This window comes from Lacerta agilis, chromosome 2, assembly GCF_009819535.1.
Source record: "Lacerta agilis isolate rLacAgi1 chromosome 2, rLacAgi1.pri, whole genome shotgun sequence".
NCBI lineage: Eukaryota > Metazoa > Chordata > Lepidosauria > Squamata > Lacertidae > Lacerta > Lacerta agilis.
Genome location: NC_046313.1, coordinates 113,731,435 through 113,743,563, shown reverse-complemented (window position 1 = coordinate 113,743,563; position 12,129 = coordinate 113,731,435). Strand labels below are relative to the sequence as shown.

Genomic DNA, 12,129 nt, shown 5'->3' with positions numbered 1-12,129 from the left:
TTTCTCTAGACCAAAGTGGAGGTTGAAGGAGAGTCTGGAAGTTCAAAGGCTACAGCCATGGCAGGTATTTCATTTCCCACCACATACATCTCTTCCAAACATGACAATCAATTGTACAATTCCAGAATGGTTGTCTTGGAGATGATGATGATGATGATTTTGTTCAATAAAGCTCATACCAAGAACAAAATTAGCTGGTCTGTAAGGTGGGGACGTGAGATTTTGCAAACCCATTTGTGAACTGCCCTGAATTGTATCCCTTTTATCTCCTCTCAGATGATAGTCTCTCTGGTAACAGTTCCCACCACTGGCCTAACCTCTTCTTTGCCTTGCGGTGGCCCATTTGATCCCTACCCCCTCCATAAGAATTCCTTTGGGCAGGGAAGATGGCATTGCAGAGGCTCTCTCTCCAAAAACCTTCTTCCCTCCTGTTTAGGGTGATACTGTGGCACCTACTGAGCTCCACGAAGCTCTATCCTTTGTCCAAATATTGTGTGTCTTGCTGGAGCCTGTATTAAGTGCCTGAGTGACTCATGTTCTCATTATGATATTGATTGATATACTGTATATGGACATTTGTCACATTTCTGGTGCATTTATACTCTTTCCCCATTTATATAGAGTACCTTGAATATTTTTTATCTTGAATTTTTTTTATAAAGAGCATATAATACCTGCAATCATCGTCAGAGGCCCTTCTTCGTGTGCCTCCTCCATGAGAAGTCTGGAGGGTGGGAAGACGAGAATAAATATATTTATATTCTTATGAATCCTGCTTTTAGACGTTTATGATTTATCTGCTAATATTCAATAAACCATTTCAAAATTCTTTTATAAAAAGTTTATCATGATTTCTTATTCTTCCGGTAATTTTTGCCATTTCTCCACATTCCATTAGATTTTGTATGCATTCTTCCTTCTGTTTCTTTCCTTTTTTAGGAGAGTAGCTTCTGTAGTTGCGTACATAAATAAATTTCTGTACAATTTAGATACTTCTGTCCCTATCATTCCCAAAAGCTCCTTAGATTCTCCAGCAGCCTCTTTAGCCAGCATGGTGTAGTGGTTAAGAGCGGTGGACTCGTAATCTGGTGAATTGGGTTCGCTTCCCCGCTCCTCCACATGCAGCTGCTGGGTGACCTAGAGCTAGTCACACTTTGAAATCTCTCAGCCTCACTCACCTCCCAGAGTGTTGTTTTTTTTAAATAAAATTTTATTGATTTTCCACAATAAACAACAATTACACAAATACATAATACAAATACAATTAAAGAACACAACACATACATTAAAAAAGAAGAAGAAATAAACATTAAAAAGAAAGAAAACTTATACATACCTAACACACGAACACTGGAACAATATATGCTTATTGATTAATTCTAATTTTGAATCTTATATGGGGACTTCCCCCGTTCTCTCTACTGCGTTCAGTACTAATATACTTTAGTAACTTTGTAACTATTTTCATTCAACATTATTCTTAATACAATTTCAAATAACTAACTTATTTCATATATCTTACTACATTAAAAACGTAAACGTAAACATAAACATTCTCTAAACATTACTTCTAGTGTACTATTTTAACCTAACATCAAATAACTAAAGCCACTTATATTCACTGATTCTGCTTCAAATATCTATTTTTTCACGATTTTTTAAATAGTCCTTAAATTTCTTACAATCTTCTTGCACCTTCTCTTCCCTCTGGTCTCAGAGTTTCGTGGTCAGTTCAGCGAGTTCCATAAAGTCCATTAACTTCATCTGCCATTCTTCTACTCTCGGGAGCTCTTCACCTTTCCAATTCTTTGCAAGCAAAATTCTAGCGGCTGTTGTGGCATACATAAAAAACACTATATCTTGCCTGGGTATCTCATGATTAGTTATGCCCAAAAGGAAGGCCTCTGGTTTTTTACTAAAAGTAATTTTCATTACTTTTTTTAAGTTCATTATAAATTTTCTCCCAGAAAGCCTTGACCTTTGGACATGTCCACCACATATGAAAAAGGTACCTTCCACATTTTTACATTTCCAGCAAATATTACTTAAACCACGATATATCTTGGCTAACTTCACTGGTGTCAGATACCATCTATATATCATTTTCATGATGTTCTCTCTTAATATATTACAGGCTGTAAATTTTATACCTTCCTTCCATAACTTTTCCCAGGCATCCATCATGATATTATGCCCAACATCTTTTGCCCAATCTATCATTGCAGATTTAACCATTTCACCTTTCATATGCCACTCTAGCAACAAATTATACATCCTGGAAAGGTTTTTAGAGTTCGGTTCAATCAGTTCTGTTTCCAACTTTGATTTTTCTATTTGAAAACCAATTTTCTTATCCAGCCTAAAAGTTTCATTTATTTGGTGATATTGCAACCAGTCGGTGACCTCCTCCTTCATTTGTTCATAACTTTTCAACCTACCGGTAAAGGTCTGGCCTTCTGGTTGCAGTATGTCAACATATCTTGGCCATCTTGCAGACATATTCGGTCTTTTATAGGCCTTAGCCTCTACTGGAGATATCCATCTAGGAGTCTTTCTCTCCAATAAATCTTTATACCGCATCCAAACCTGAAACAAGGCCTTTCTAACAATGTGATTCTTAAAAACTTTGTGGGCTTTAACCTTATCGTACCAAAGATAGGCATGCCATCCAAATACATTATCATGTCCCTCCAAGTCTAGTACATCTGTATTTTCTAACTTAAACCAATCTTTCAACCAGCAAAAGGCTGCTGCTTCAAAATAAATTCTCAAGTCTGGCAGGGCAAATCCCCCTCTCTCTTTAGAGTCAGTTAGTATTTTAAATTTTATTCTGGGTTTCTTCCCCTGCCAGATAAATTTAGACAAATCCTTTTGCCACTTTCTGAAACAATCCAACTTGTCTATAATTGGTATCACTTGGAATAAAAACAGCATCTTTGGTTAACACGTTCATCTTTATAGCAGCAATTCTGCCCATCAAAGAAAGCTTCAATCTTGACCAAGTCTCCAAGTCCCTTTTTATCTCCGCCCAAAGTTTTTCATAATTGTCCTTGAACAGGTTTAGATTCTTCGGAGTTAAATTAATTCCTAGATATTTTCCTTTTTTTTACAAAGTTAAGTCCTTTACGTTCCTACAGTTTCTGTGTCTGCAATGGATTCATATTTTTTGTCAATACTTTGGTTTTGGCTTTATTTAATTTAAAACCGGCTACACGCCCAAATAGTTCTATTGTCTCTAATGCTTTGGGGACACTGCTTTCTGGTTCTTGTAGGGATAACATCAAATCATCTGCATAGGCTCTCAGCTTATATTCTTTCTCTCCCACCTTTATACCTTTTATCTGCTTCTCTGATCTAATCATGTTCAGAAGGACCTCCAGGACCGTAATAAAAAGTAATGGGGAGATAGGGCACCCTTGTCTCGTTCCTTTCTCAACTCTAATTTCCTCTGATATCACACTGTTTACTATAATTTTTGCTTTCTGTTCTGTATAAATGGCATTAATGCCATTTAAAAATCGTTGACCGACCCCCATCTTTTCTAAATTTTTCTTCATAAAAGTCCAAGTAATATTGTCAAAGGCCTTTTCCGCATCAATAAACATCAAAGCTGCATCTGTATTTATGTTCTTTTCTAACCTCTCCAATATATCCACAATAATCCTTGTATTACTGTCTATTTGTAAAAAACCTGCTTGATCTTTGTGAATATAGTCCTTCAGCACTCTTCTTAATCTCATGGCCATGACATTAGCAAAAAATTTATAGTCCACGTTCAGCAACGAAATTGGTCGGTAGTTTTTCATCAGCGTTTTATCTGAATCTGGTTTCAAAATCAGTGTGATATAGGCCTCCTTCCAAGTGTCAGGTGCCCTGTCTCCCTCCAGCAATCTGTTGCACACTTCCTTCAGCGGCTGTACCAGCCAATCTTTTAAAGATTTATAGTACTTTGCAGTCAGTCCATCTGGTCCTGGGGCCTTTCCCATCTGCATATTGTTAATCGCTTCTTCTATCTCTCTCCCAGAGTGTTTGTTGTGGGGGAGGAAGGGAAAGGAGATTGTTAGCCGCTTTGAGGCTCCTTAAGGGGAGTGAAAGGCGGGGTATGAAGTACAAACTATTCTTCTTTTGACTCCCCATCACTGATTCTCCCTGCTCCCTAAACCCTGTTGCCCCTTCAGCATCCAGCCCCTCATCACAATCTTTTTCCTTTGACCTCTCCTCAGGGTCCCACCACCAATCCTCTGGCTCTGAGCCTCCTCTCTTGGGGGTTCCCTTGGAAGTTCTTTGGCTGGTGCTTCCCACAATTCCTCAGACTGCCCAACCAGTCCCTGACACTCCGTAACCAATCCCAAATGAGAGCAGATCCAAGCATGAAATGCACAGAGTTCAATAGACAGTGTTGTTCCCCTGTTCCACATGTGGCCCTTTTGTCTGCCATTCTAGCTCCACTCTTTCCTGGGAGACGCTCAATTTTACAATTCTTCAATGGACGGAGTATATTTGGATGAGAACGGGGAACTGTCAGCTGACTTGGACATCGTGAATTGGGTGGTGTTTCCCAATAAGTCCCTCCTTAGAGAGAGGATTGGGAGCATCAATAGACCGAACTCCCTTGACCTACAGTGCACCATCGACCAGAATGCCATTGTGTGCCCTGGATGGCACAACCAGGTGCGAAAAAGAATTTGTTTCATTTTATTGGATTTCCCATCCCATTAGCTCAAATCATGTCACTGTCAGGAACAAGCCAGCTCCTAGTGGGACTTTCCAGACACCTGCAGAACTGAGAGGGTCAGATCGGACACAGACTGAGCAGCAGTCACAGGAGACTTCCCCACCCCTTGGAATGCAGGTTGCCAAGGGAACAACTGAAAGCAGGCTGGATCTCAGCCAAAGCTCTCAGGAAGCTCAAATAGGTGAAACAGACACAGAGTTATTCTCTCGGAAAAGGAAGAAGCTGGAGATGATCCAATAAGTCCGAGGAGTTGGCGAGTGGGTGGACTGCTAGACAGGAAGCAAAACAAGAGATGGAAGGGGCGTTAGTTCAATATATTCTGTAGACACCGGAAGGAGTCTTCAGAAGCGTCATCTTGAGTGAGAATAGCGGCGGCTGCGTTAGCTATCTGTTTGTTTTTGCAATAAATCCTCCTTTTTAATTACCTACAATTACTGTGTTATGAAGCTGGGAACTCCTGACAGTCACCATGCTCTGTGTGGGGCTACCTTCAAATGTCTTCTGCATTTCCTGAAGATTTAAGAGTAGGTCCAAGTGAAACTGTGTATATGCAGGATCCAGCTGTTTCGGGGGTGCAATTTCTAGGCGGTTGCTTATTTTAGTAACTAGTAGAGGTGGCCAATGGTTTCCCCTATAAAAACCTGTAGGAAAGTGTGGCTTTTAGCAACCTCAGTGCTGGCAATATTTCCTGAAATGCTCCTGTAAATCCATGCTCTATGGAGCAACTTTCAGAAAGGTGTGCAATAGATTTGTTTGCAAGAAGAGATGGCCTCCTAACTTGAAACCTTCAAGGAAATTTAACCATCCCTCAACTTTTGCAGTTAGTTCCTCTCCTAACCCTTTTGGTGAATGAAATAATATTGTTAGAAAATACAGTCCTAGCTCCATTTCAAACACAGGTTGTGGGGAGAGGAACCGCTTCACCAGTTCATCATTTATTTCAATGAAGGGTGGCTAATATCTGGACCCCACTCCCCCAAATTCTATGTGGCACCTAGCACCACTTTTAAAAAGAAAAAGCATTATTTTCTGAAAATGGTTTTACTGTGCTCTTGTATGTCTGCTGCAGTTATACAGTGATGCTGAAAGGTTTTGAGAGACCTCACTCCTGATAAAATATGTCTCTGCAAATATGTTTTATAAAACTGAATTGTAAAATGAAATATAAAAATAAGTTAGAGTACTGGGAAAAAGCTGATGGGAAAAACCAATTGGACTGAGGACTTGAGAGCTGTGGTTCTCAATCATGCCCACTTTGATACTTTGGGCAAACCAACAGAAGGTCCCACTTGGGTCACTAAGACCCTCTAATGAAAAAAAGTTTAGCTACCTCTGATTTATACAGTGATCAAGACACTTTATCAAGTACAAGAGGGGAGGTCCATGTTTTGAGGATTTAATAAACCAAACTGAGACACAGCTGAGCAACAGACGAAGGGAAGCGGAAGGAACTAGGGTTATCATTAGAGGTTTTACTGCAATCAAGCAGTATACAAATGTGGTTAAAGATAATTAATTAAGTAATACATTGTTATCACCCTTAACACATCAGCCTTAACACATTTTCCTTGCTGCCCCTTTATGCTTAGCGCCTGCCTACTTCCAGGTGTGTGGAAAGTTGCCAGCCTGGATTCTTCAAGGTAGTTCAGGAAGGAATGCTGCTCTGCTGCTATGACTGCGTTCCCTGTGCGGAAGGAACAATGGCCACTCAGGAAGGTGGGTGACACCAGCAGGAAGACCTGCCCTGGGGGAAGAGGACAATGGACCTTTCTGGTCTCTGGGGTTTATTAAAGGGGAGTTCTAGAACTGATGCACTGCTACAATGCAAATGGGCATTTTCCTCATGGGTTTCATACATGCTAGATTGACACATTCAGTGACAATTGGAAGCCTACACAGAGTAGGAGAAAATCCTGAGATATGAGAATTTGACTGTTAGTCAAACTTGGCACAAGAGGCACCATGAACTCTGAGATGAATGTCAGGCACAAATGTCTAATGCAGTTGAGTCCAACAAGGTCCCTTTTGAGTGTCATATTAGGAATGTTTGGCCTCAGGACCCTTATCCTAACATGGACATCCTTTCAGGAAACGGTTCACCATGGCTTATCATTCTTTTATTCCAACCGTATTAATCACTTATAGAGGGAAAAACAAATCAAAGTATATTCTTTTTATCCCACTGCAACCTTCACAAGTTCCCGAGCCCAGCAGTCAGTCAATGCTGTTTGCCTTTCTCTTCTCTTCTTTTGCAGTGTACTGTTTCTCAGATCATCATCTTTACATGATACAATCCAAATGGTTTGCAATTCTCTTCCCTTCTTTTGCAATATGCTGTTCTTTACATCCTCATCTTTAAAGATTCCTTCCTCTTTGTCTTCCTCTTTGCAAAACAGTCCTTCTGGGTTGAATGCCACACCACTCCTTCCTGTTTTTTGTTGTACTCCGCTTAACGAAAGTCTATGGTTGGTTTTATTTCTTTCACCTTTCCCTCCAATTCCTTAATTTCCTCTGGGGCTGGCACTGCCATATCCAAAGTCCGATTCGAGGCTCTCATAGTCTGTTCCATCTCTTGTAGCAATTCCAAAGTCTTTTTTTCCATTTTCATTTTCAAGGTCAAAAAACAACTTTGTAGTCAAAACAATTCGTTATACTATAACACCAACCGCCATAATGTCTAAATTTCTTGCTAAATATTTAAAGACCTTGGAAAAAGAGGGTAACTCTTTTCATAATCGAAAATTGCAACAATTAAATCTTAAATCTCTTCCCCCCTTTTTGGGGAACCAGTCACAGAAGTTTTCCTTTTTTCCCACAACTTTTGGCAGCAGCCTTAGTTGCGCTGTTACACTGTTCCTTCTGTTTCAACCGCAAGGGACCAACCTCCGTTATTTTAAATCCCTTACTTCTTCCAAATTGGTTTCAATTGCTTTTTTTTTTTACTCATAGTTCGAAGAATTCCAGTCCCAATTTAAAGGAGAAATTGAGCGTTCCTGGCAATCAGCAGTCGCAGCTTCACACAGCAAGGGTAGCCGCTGGATACACAGCGCTATGTCTCCCAGCTCGCTCGCTCTCGGCAGCTCTTATTAGAGCTTACCGGGGAGCAGGGGAGACGTAACAAGCACCCGCCAGATCACCATGCCCCCAGGACACTCTTCCTGGGGTTCTTCAGGGGTCCGCAGCACGGTTGCGGGTTGCCCTCCCCCTTGCAGCATCGGGGAATCTTGGAACGAAATTCCCCCGACTGATCGCTATGGCGCCCAACCAGAAGTCTTCCCTGTATTGCGGTTCCTAGCATGTGAAATCCTTTCCTCATTGGTTTATCACCAACTGAAGATATAACAGTTGTCTCAGGTTTTCCTGTTCCATAATATTATTAATACAAATAATTGCTCACCTTGGTTATATGCAATGATTTTATCTTTTCTTTTAGTGGGGACCACTTTGGTATTACTTTTTGTTGTAAAGTTGATATTCCTTGTGTTCATTCCAGATGCAGAGCGTTGCACCAGGTGTCCAGAAGATCAGCATCCAAACCAGGCCAGAGATCTGTGTCTCTACAAGATCATCAACTTTCTGGCTTATGAAGAATATTTGGGGATCTTCCTAATTTCCTTTGCCCTATTCTTATCCTTAACCACAGGTGTTGTGCTAGGAATATTCATTATATTCCGAGAAACTCCCATAGTCAAAGCCAACAACCGGAACCTATCCTATATCCTTCTCATCTCCCTCTTGCTTTCCTTTCTGTCCTCCTTACTCTTCATTGGAAGGCCAAGGAAAGTGACCTGCCTTCTCCGACAAGTGGCCTTCAGCATCATCTTTTCAGTTGCCGTTTCCTCTGTGTTGGCAAAAACCATCACTGTGGTGCTGGCCTTCCTGGCCACAAAGCCAGGAAACACGATGAGGAGATGGCTTGGGAAGAGTTTGGCCAATTCCATTGTCATTTCCTGCTCCAGTGTCCAAGTTCTTATCTGTACTATCTGGCTGGGAATCTCTCCACCCTTCCCAGAGTCTGGCATGAGCTCTCAGGCTGGAGAGATCATCCTACAATGCAATGAAGGGTCCGTTGCCATGTTTTATGCTGCCCTGGGCTACATGGGCTTCCTGGCCTCTATCTGCTTCACAGTGGCTTTTCTGGCCAGGAAACTGCCTGGGGCCTTCAATGAAGCCAAGCTGATCACCTTCAGCATGCTGGTCTTCTGCAGTGTTTGGGTCACGTTTGTGCCCTCCTACCTGAGCACAAAGGGGAAATACATGGTAGCCGTGCAGATCTTCTCCATCTTGGCCTCCAGTGCTGGGCTTCTGGGCTGCATCTTCTTTCCCAAGTGCTACGTAATCGTACTCAGACCTGATCTGAACACAAAGGAGCACCTGACAACAAAAACTGGTTCTTAAAGGACTCATTTTTGACAAATGTTGTCCAGCAAAGCAATGATGAAAAACACATACTTGCCTTGCAAATGTAGCTTCTTAAATTTAAAGGCATGTTTATGGCTCTTTTTGTGATTGTTATGTTTCAAACTTTTAAGAAGTGTCTAAATGTTTACATTTTATTTTTAATTTTGCTATTTTAACTTGGAAATTTGAGTGTCTTCCTCTAAAAATTCATAGTCTTTGGCAGCTCCTGCTTTTCCAAATATTGCTTTAATAGGAAGATTGATTAGGACTGCTAAAACAAATAAAATTAAAAAGTGGAATTTAGTAGTGAAATCTTTTGATTCAGGAACAGTTAACAGAGGGCATGGAAACATTATTTAAAGTTACACACACACACACTCACCACAATGGGAGGGTTCTTAGGAGTGGTAATAAACATGGTAGGAATAATTTATTCCTTATTGCAAAAAGCCATTTAAACCATTTTGAACTTTGAGTTATGGATTGTTCTTCATTGTAGATGGAATGAATATGTGTATTTTCCTTCACAAACATTATGTTAAAAATTCTGAGAAAATTGTGCCCTAATAAATCTGTTGCTCTTCAAGGTTCCTCAAGATTTATTTGCTTTTGAGCTACTGAGAAATGCGGGAATGTTATGGATAGTAGGAAAGGATATATTGATTACCGGTAAGTATCATCCTCCCTTCACTCGTGCTAGTGATTGTTGTAGGAGAGCAGATTCCCCTCAATATAGCAGGAAGCTGGTTTCCACATTTTACACAAAATATTGTCTGAAGCTCAACATCAAAAAAATTAAGATCATGGCCACTGGTCCCATCACCTCCTGGCATATAGAAGGGGAAGATAATGGAGGCAGTGAGAGATTTTACTTTCTTGGGTTCCATGATCACTGGAAGGACAGATCCTGAAGCTGAGGATCCAATACTTTGGCCACCTCATGAGAAGAGAAGACTCCCTCAAAAAGACCCTGATGTTGGGAAAGATTGAGGGCACAAGGAGAAGGGGACGACAGAGGATGAGATGGTTGGACAGTGTTCTTGAAGGTACAAATATGAGTCTGACCAAACTGCGGGAGGCAGTGGAAGACAGGAGTGCCTGGCCTGCTCTGGTCCATGGGGTCACGAAGAGTCAGACACGACTAAACAACAACAAATACAGCAGCAGTCAAATAAAAAAATAAAAAATGAATGGCAATGCTTTGTTGTCTATATGATAAAATAAAGCTCTAAAAAAGACATGCTAATATCCTTAGACTAAGAATGTAAATGCATCAAAACATTAATCTATCAAAGAGATATATATGTATAAAGAGGAAGTAAAAACAATCAGAATGCAATGATAAGGGTAAAAGTGATTCTAGAGAAAACGAGTAGCGGTGGAGGGAAGCTAAACAGGGTCGTGGGTTTGTTTCATTTTGTTCATTTTTCTTTCTTTCAGGATATTGTATAATAATTTAATGTATAATGATTCCCCCCCCCGTTATGTATTATTTCTCTTTCTCTTTTGAATTGTATGACGGAAATCTAATTTTTTTTTTTAATAAAAAGAGGGGGAGAAAGAGTCCCTAAAGGAACACAGGGAAGATGAGGGCTTAAACCCTGTTTCCTGGTGGTGGGACAATGGGGAAGGGTTGAGTTGGGCGGTTCTGGGATCAAGGGGGATGACAGAAGAAGGAGGCCCTTGAGGGACAAGGGTGGAGGCTGAGTGTCTCAATGTGAGCACAGACACAGACAGTGAGGAATCAGAGGGTACACCTGTCGTCCCACAACAGAACAGTCTCAGTCCTGCTGGCTCTCCTCCTCTCACACCCAGCTCTAGAAGAGTCCTACATGTTGACAGACACACCCACCGGCGGAGCTCACCCTCATGTCACAGTCTCTGTCTGTTTGGGAGGGCTCCAGAGTAAGAAGCTAGAAGGGAACGGCAGGGCTGGAGCTAAGTTTCCTGCAACTTTTCAGGCTGAAGGAGTCAAGCCAGGAAGACCTTACTGTTTCGCCGGCCTCTTCTTGACCTGCAGGGGCCTGGCACTTCCCTGCCAGCCCTTGTGATACCCAGGCACCACCCTTCTGAAGCTTCAGCATTCCATATCCCAGGCATGACCCTGGTCAAGCTTGCGGTGGTGCTGCACTCTTGCGCAAGTCAGCAGGCTCCCGCGAGAGCACGGCACCAAAAGATGTGCATCCCGATTTACACCAGAGGAATGTTGGAGGCTGTGGAAATGACCTGCTTTTACTGAAGTTAGACATATTCAGCTTCCCATTCTGTTATGCATCTCAGAGTCTGAAGGCACATGTGTAAGTTTTTGCAAACATGTTTTTCTCCAGCCTGCACCTGCGCATAAAGCCATGTAAAGAGTTCTGGACATTTCAGAGGCAATTCTTGCTCCCTTTGTAATTATCAAAATCATACAGGGGGTATTTTTTCATCTACTCAACAACGCTCTGGGGATTTGTCCAAAGATCACCTTTGAGTCCACTAAAGGAGATATCAGAATTGAAAACAACATGAGGTAATTCATATATTTCATCAAAGCAGGGAAGGATTGGTACATAAATGCCAACTGTACTGCTGAGAATTTGGGTTCAGGTCTACTTAGGACAGGCGAGTTGCAATACACAGGTGCAAGGCTGACATCTATCCCTTGTAGATGTGAAGCCTTGGCTGGATTCCATCAACATTACCTAATTACTTTCTAGTACAGAGGAGCAGTCACAAGAAAGGAAGGTGTTCCAAGCAGGCACAGAATGGCACTACTTCTCCTGCTTTTGCTGCCTCACGCAGACTGTGGAGTGAAGGCCAAATGCCCCTTGACTTTGGCGAGAGACTGGATTGAGCCATTCAATTATTACAGGCCAGGAGACCACCTCATTAGTGGAGTCATCTCTGCCACATTTGCTTTATTCAATCCACAGCAGTTCAATGAGTCTCCCTCTACCAGCCTTTACCAGTAAGTCCATTTATGGGAATGGGGTTACTGCTGCAACATTCAA

General features: G+C 41.5%; 1 protein-coding gene across 1 annotated transcript; it reads left to right on the top strand.

The window, feature by feature from the left end:
- The first annotated feature begins 4,485 nt into the window (after nucleotides 1–4,485).
- On the top strand, nucleotides 4,486–9,133 carry LOC117042497 (vomeronasal type-2 receptor 26-like). The gene is made up of 3 exons (XM_033142043.1): nucleotides 4,486–4,671; nucleotides 6,325–6,451; nucleotides 8,229–9,133. Exons 1-3 carry the CDS (start codon nucleotides 4,486–4,488, stop codon nucleotides 9,131–9,133), a joined length of 1,218 nt encoding a protein of 405 aa, XP_032997934.1.
- The last annotated feature ends 2,996 nt before the right edge of the window (nucleotides 9,134–12,129 follow it).

Bases quoted from the DNA above. Each gene is read 5' to 3' on its own strand.
- LOC117042497 (XM_033142043.1), top strand. From the start codon at position 4,486: ATGGACGGAGTATATTTGGATGAGAACGGGGAACTGTCAGCTGACTTG. The intron at 4,672-6,324 runs GTGCGAAAAAGA...CTTTATGCTTAG, and splicing joins GCCCTGGATGGCACAACCAG to CGCCTGCCTACTTCCAGGTG. The intron at 6,452-8,228 runs GTGGGTGACACC...TGTTCATTCCAG, and splicing joins AACAATGGCCACTCAGGAAG to ATGCAGAGCGTTGCACCAGG.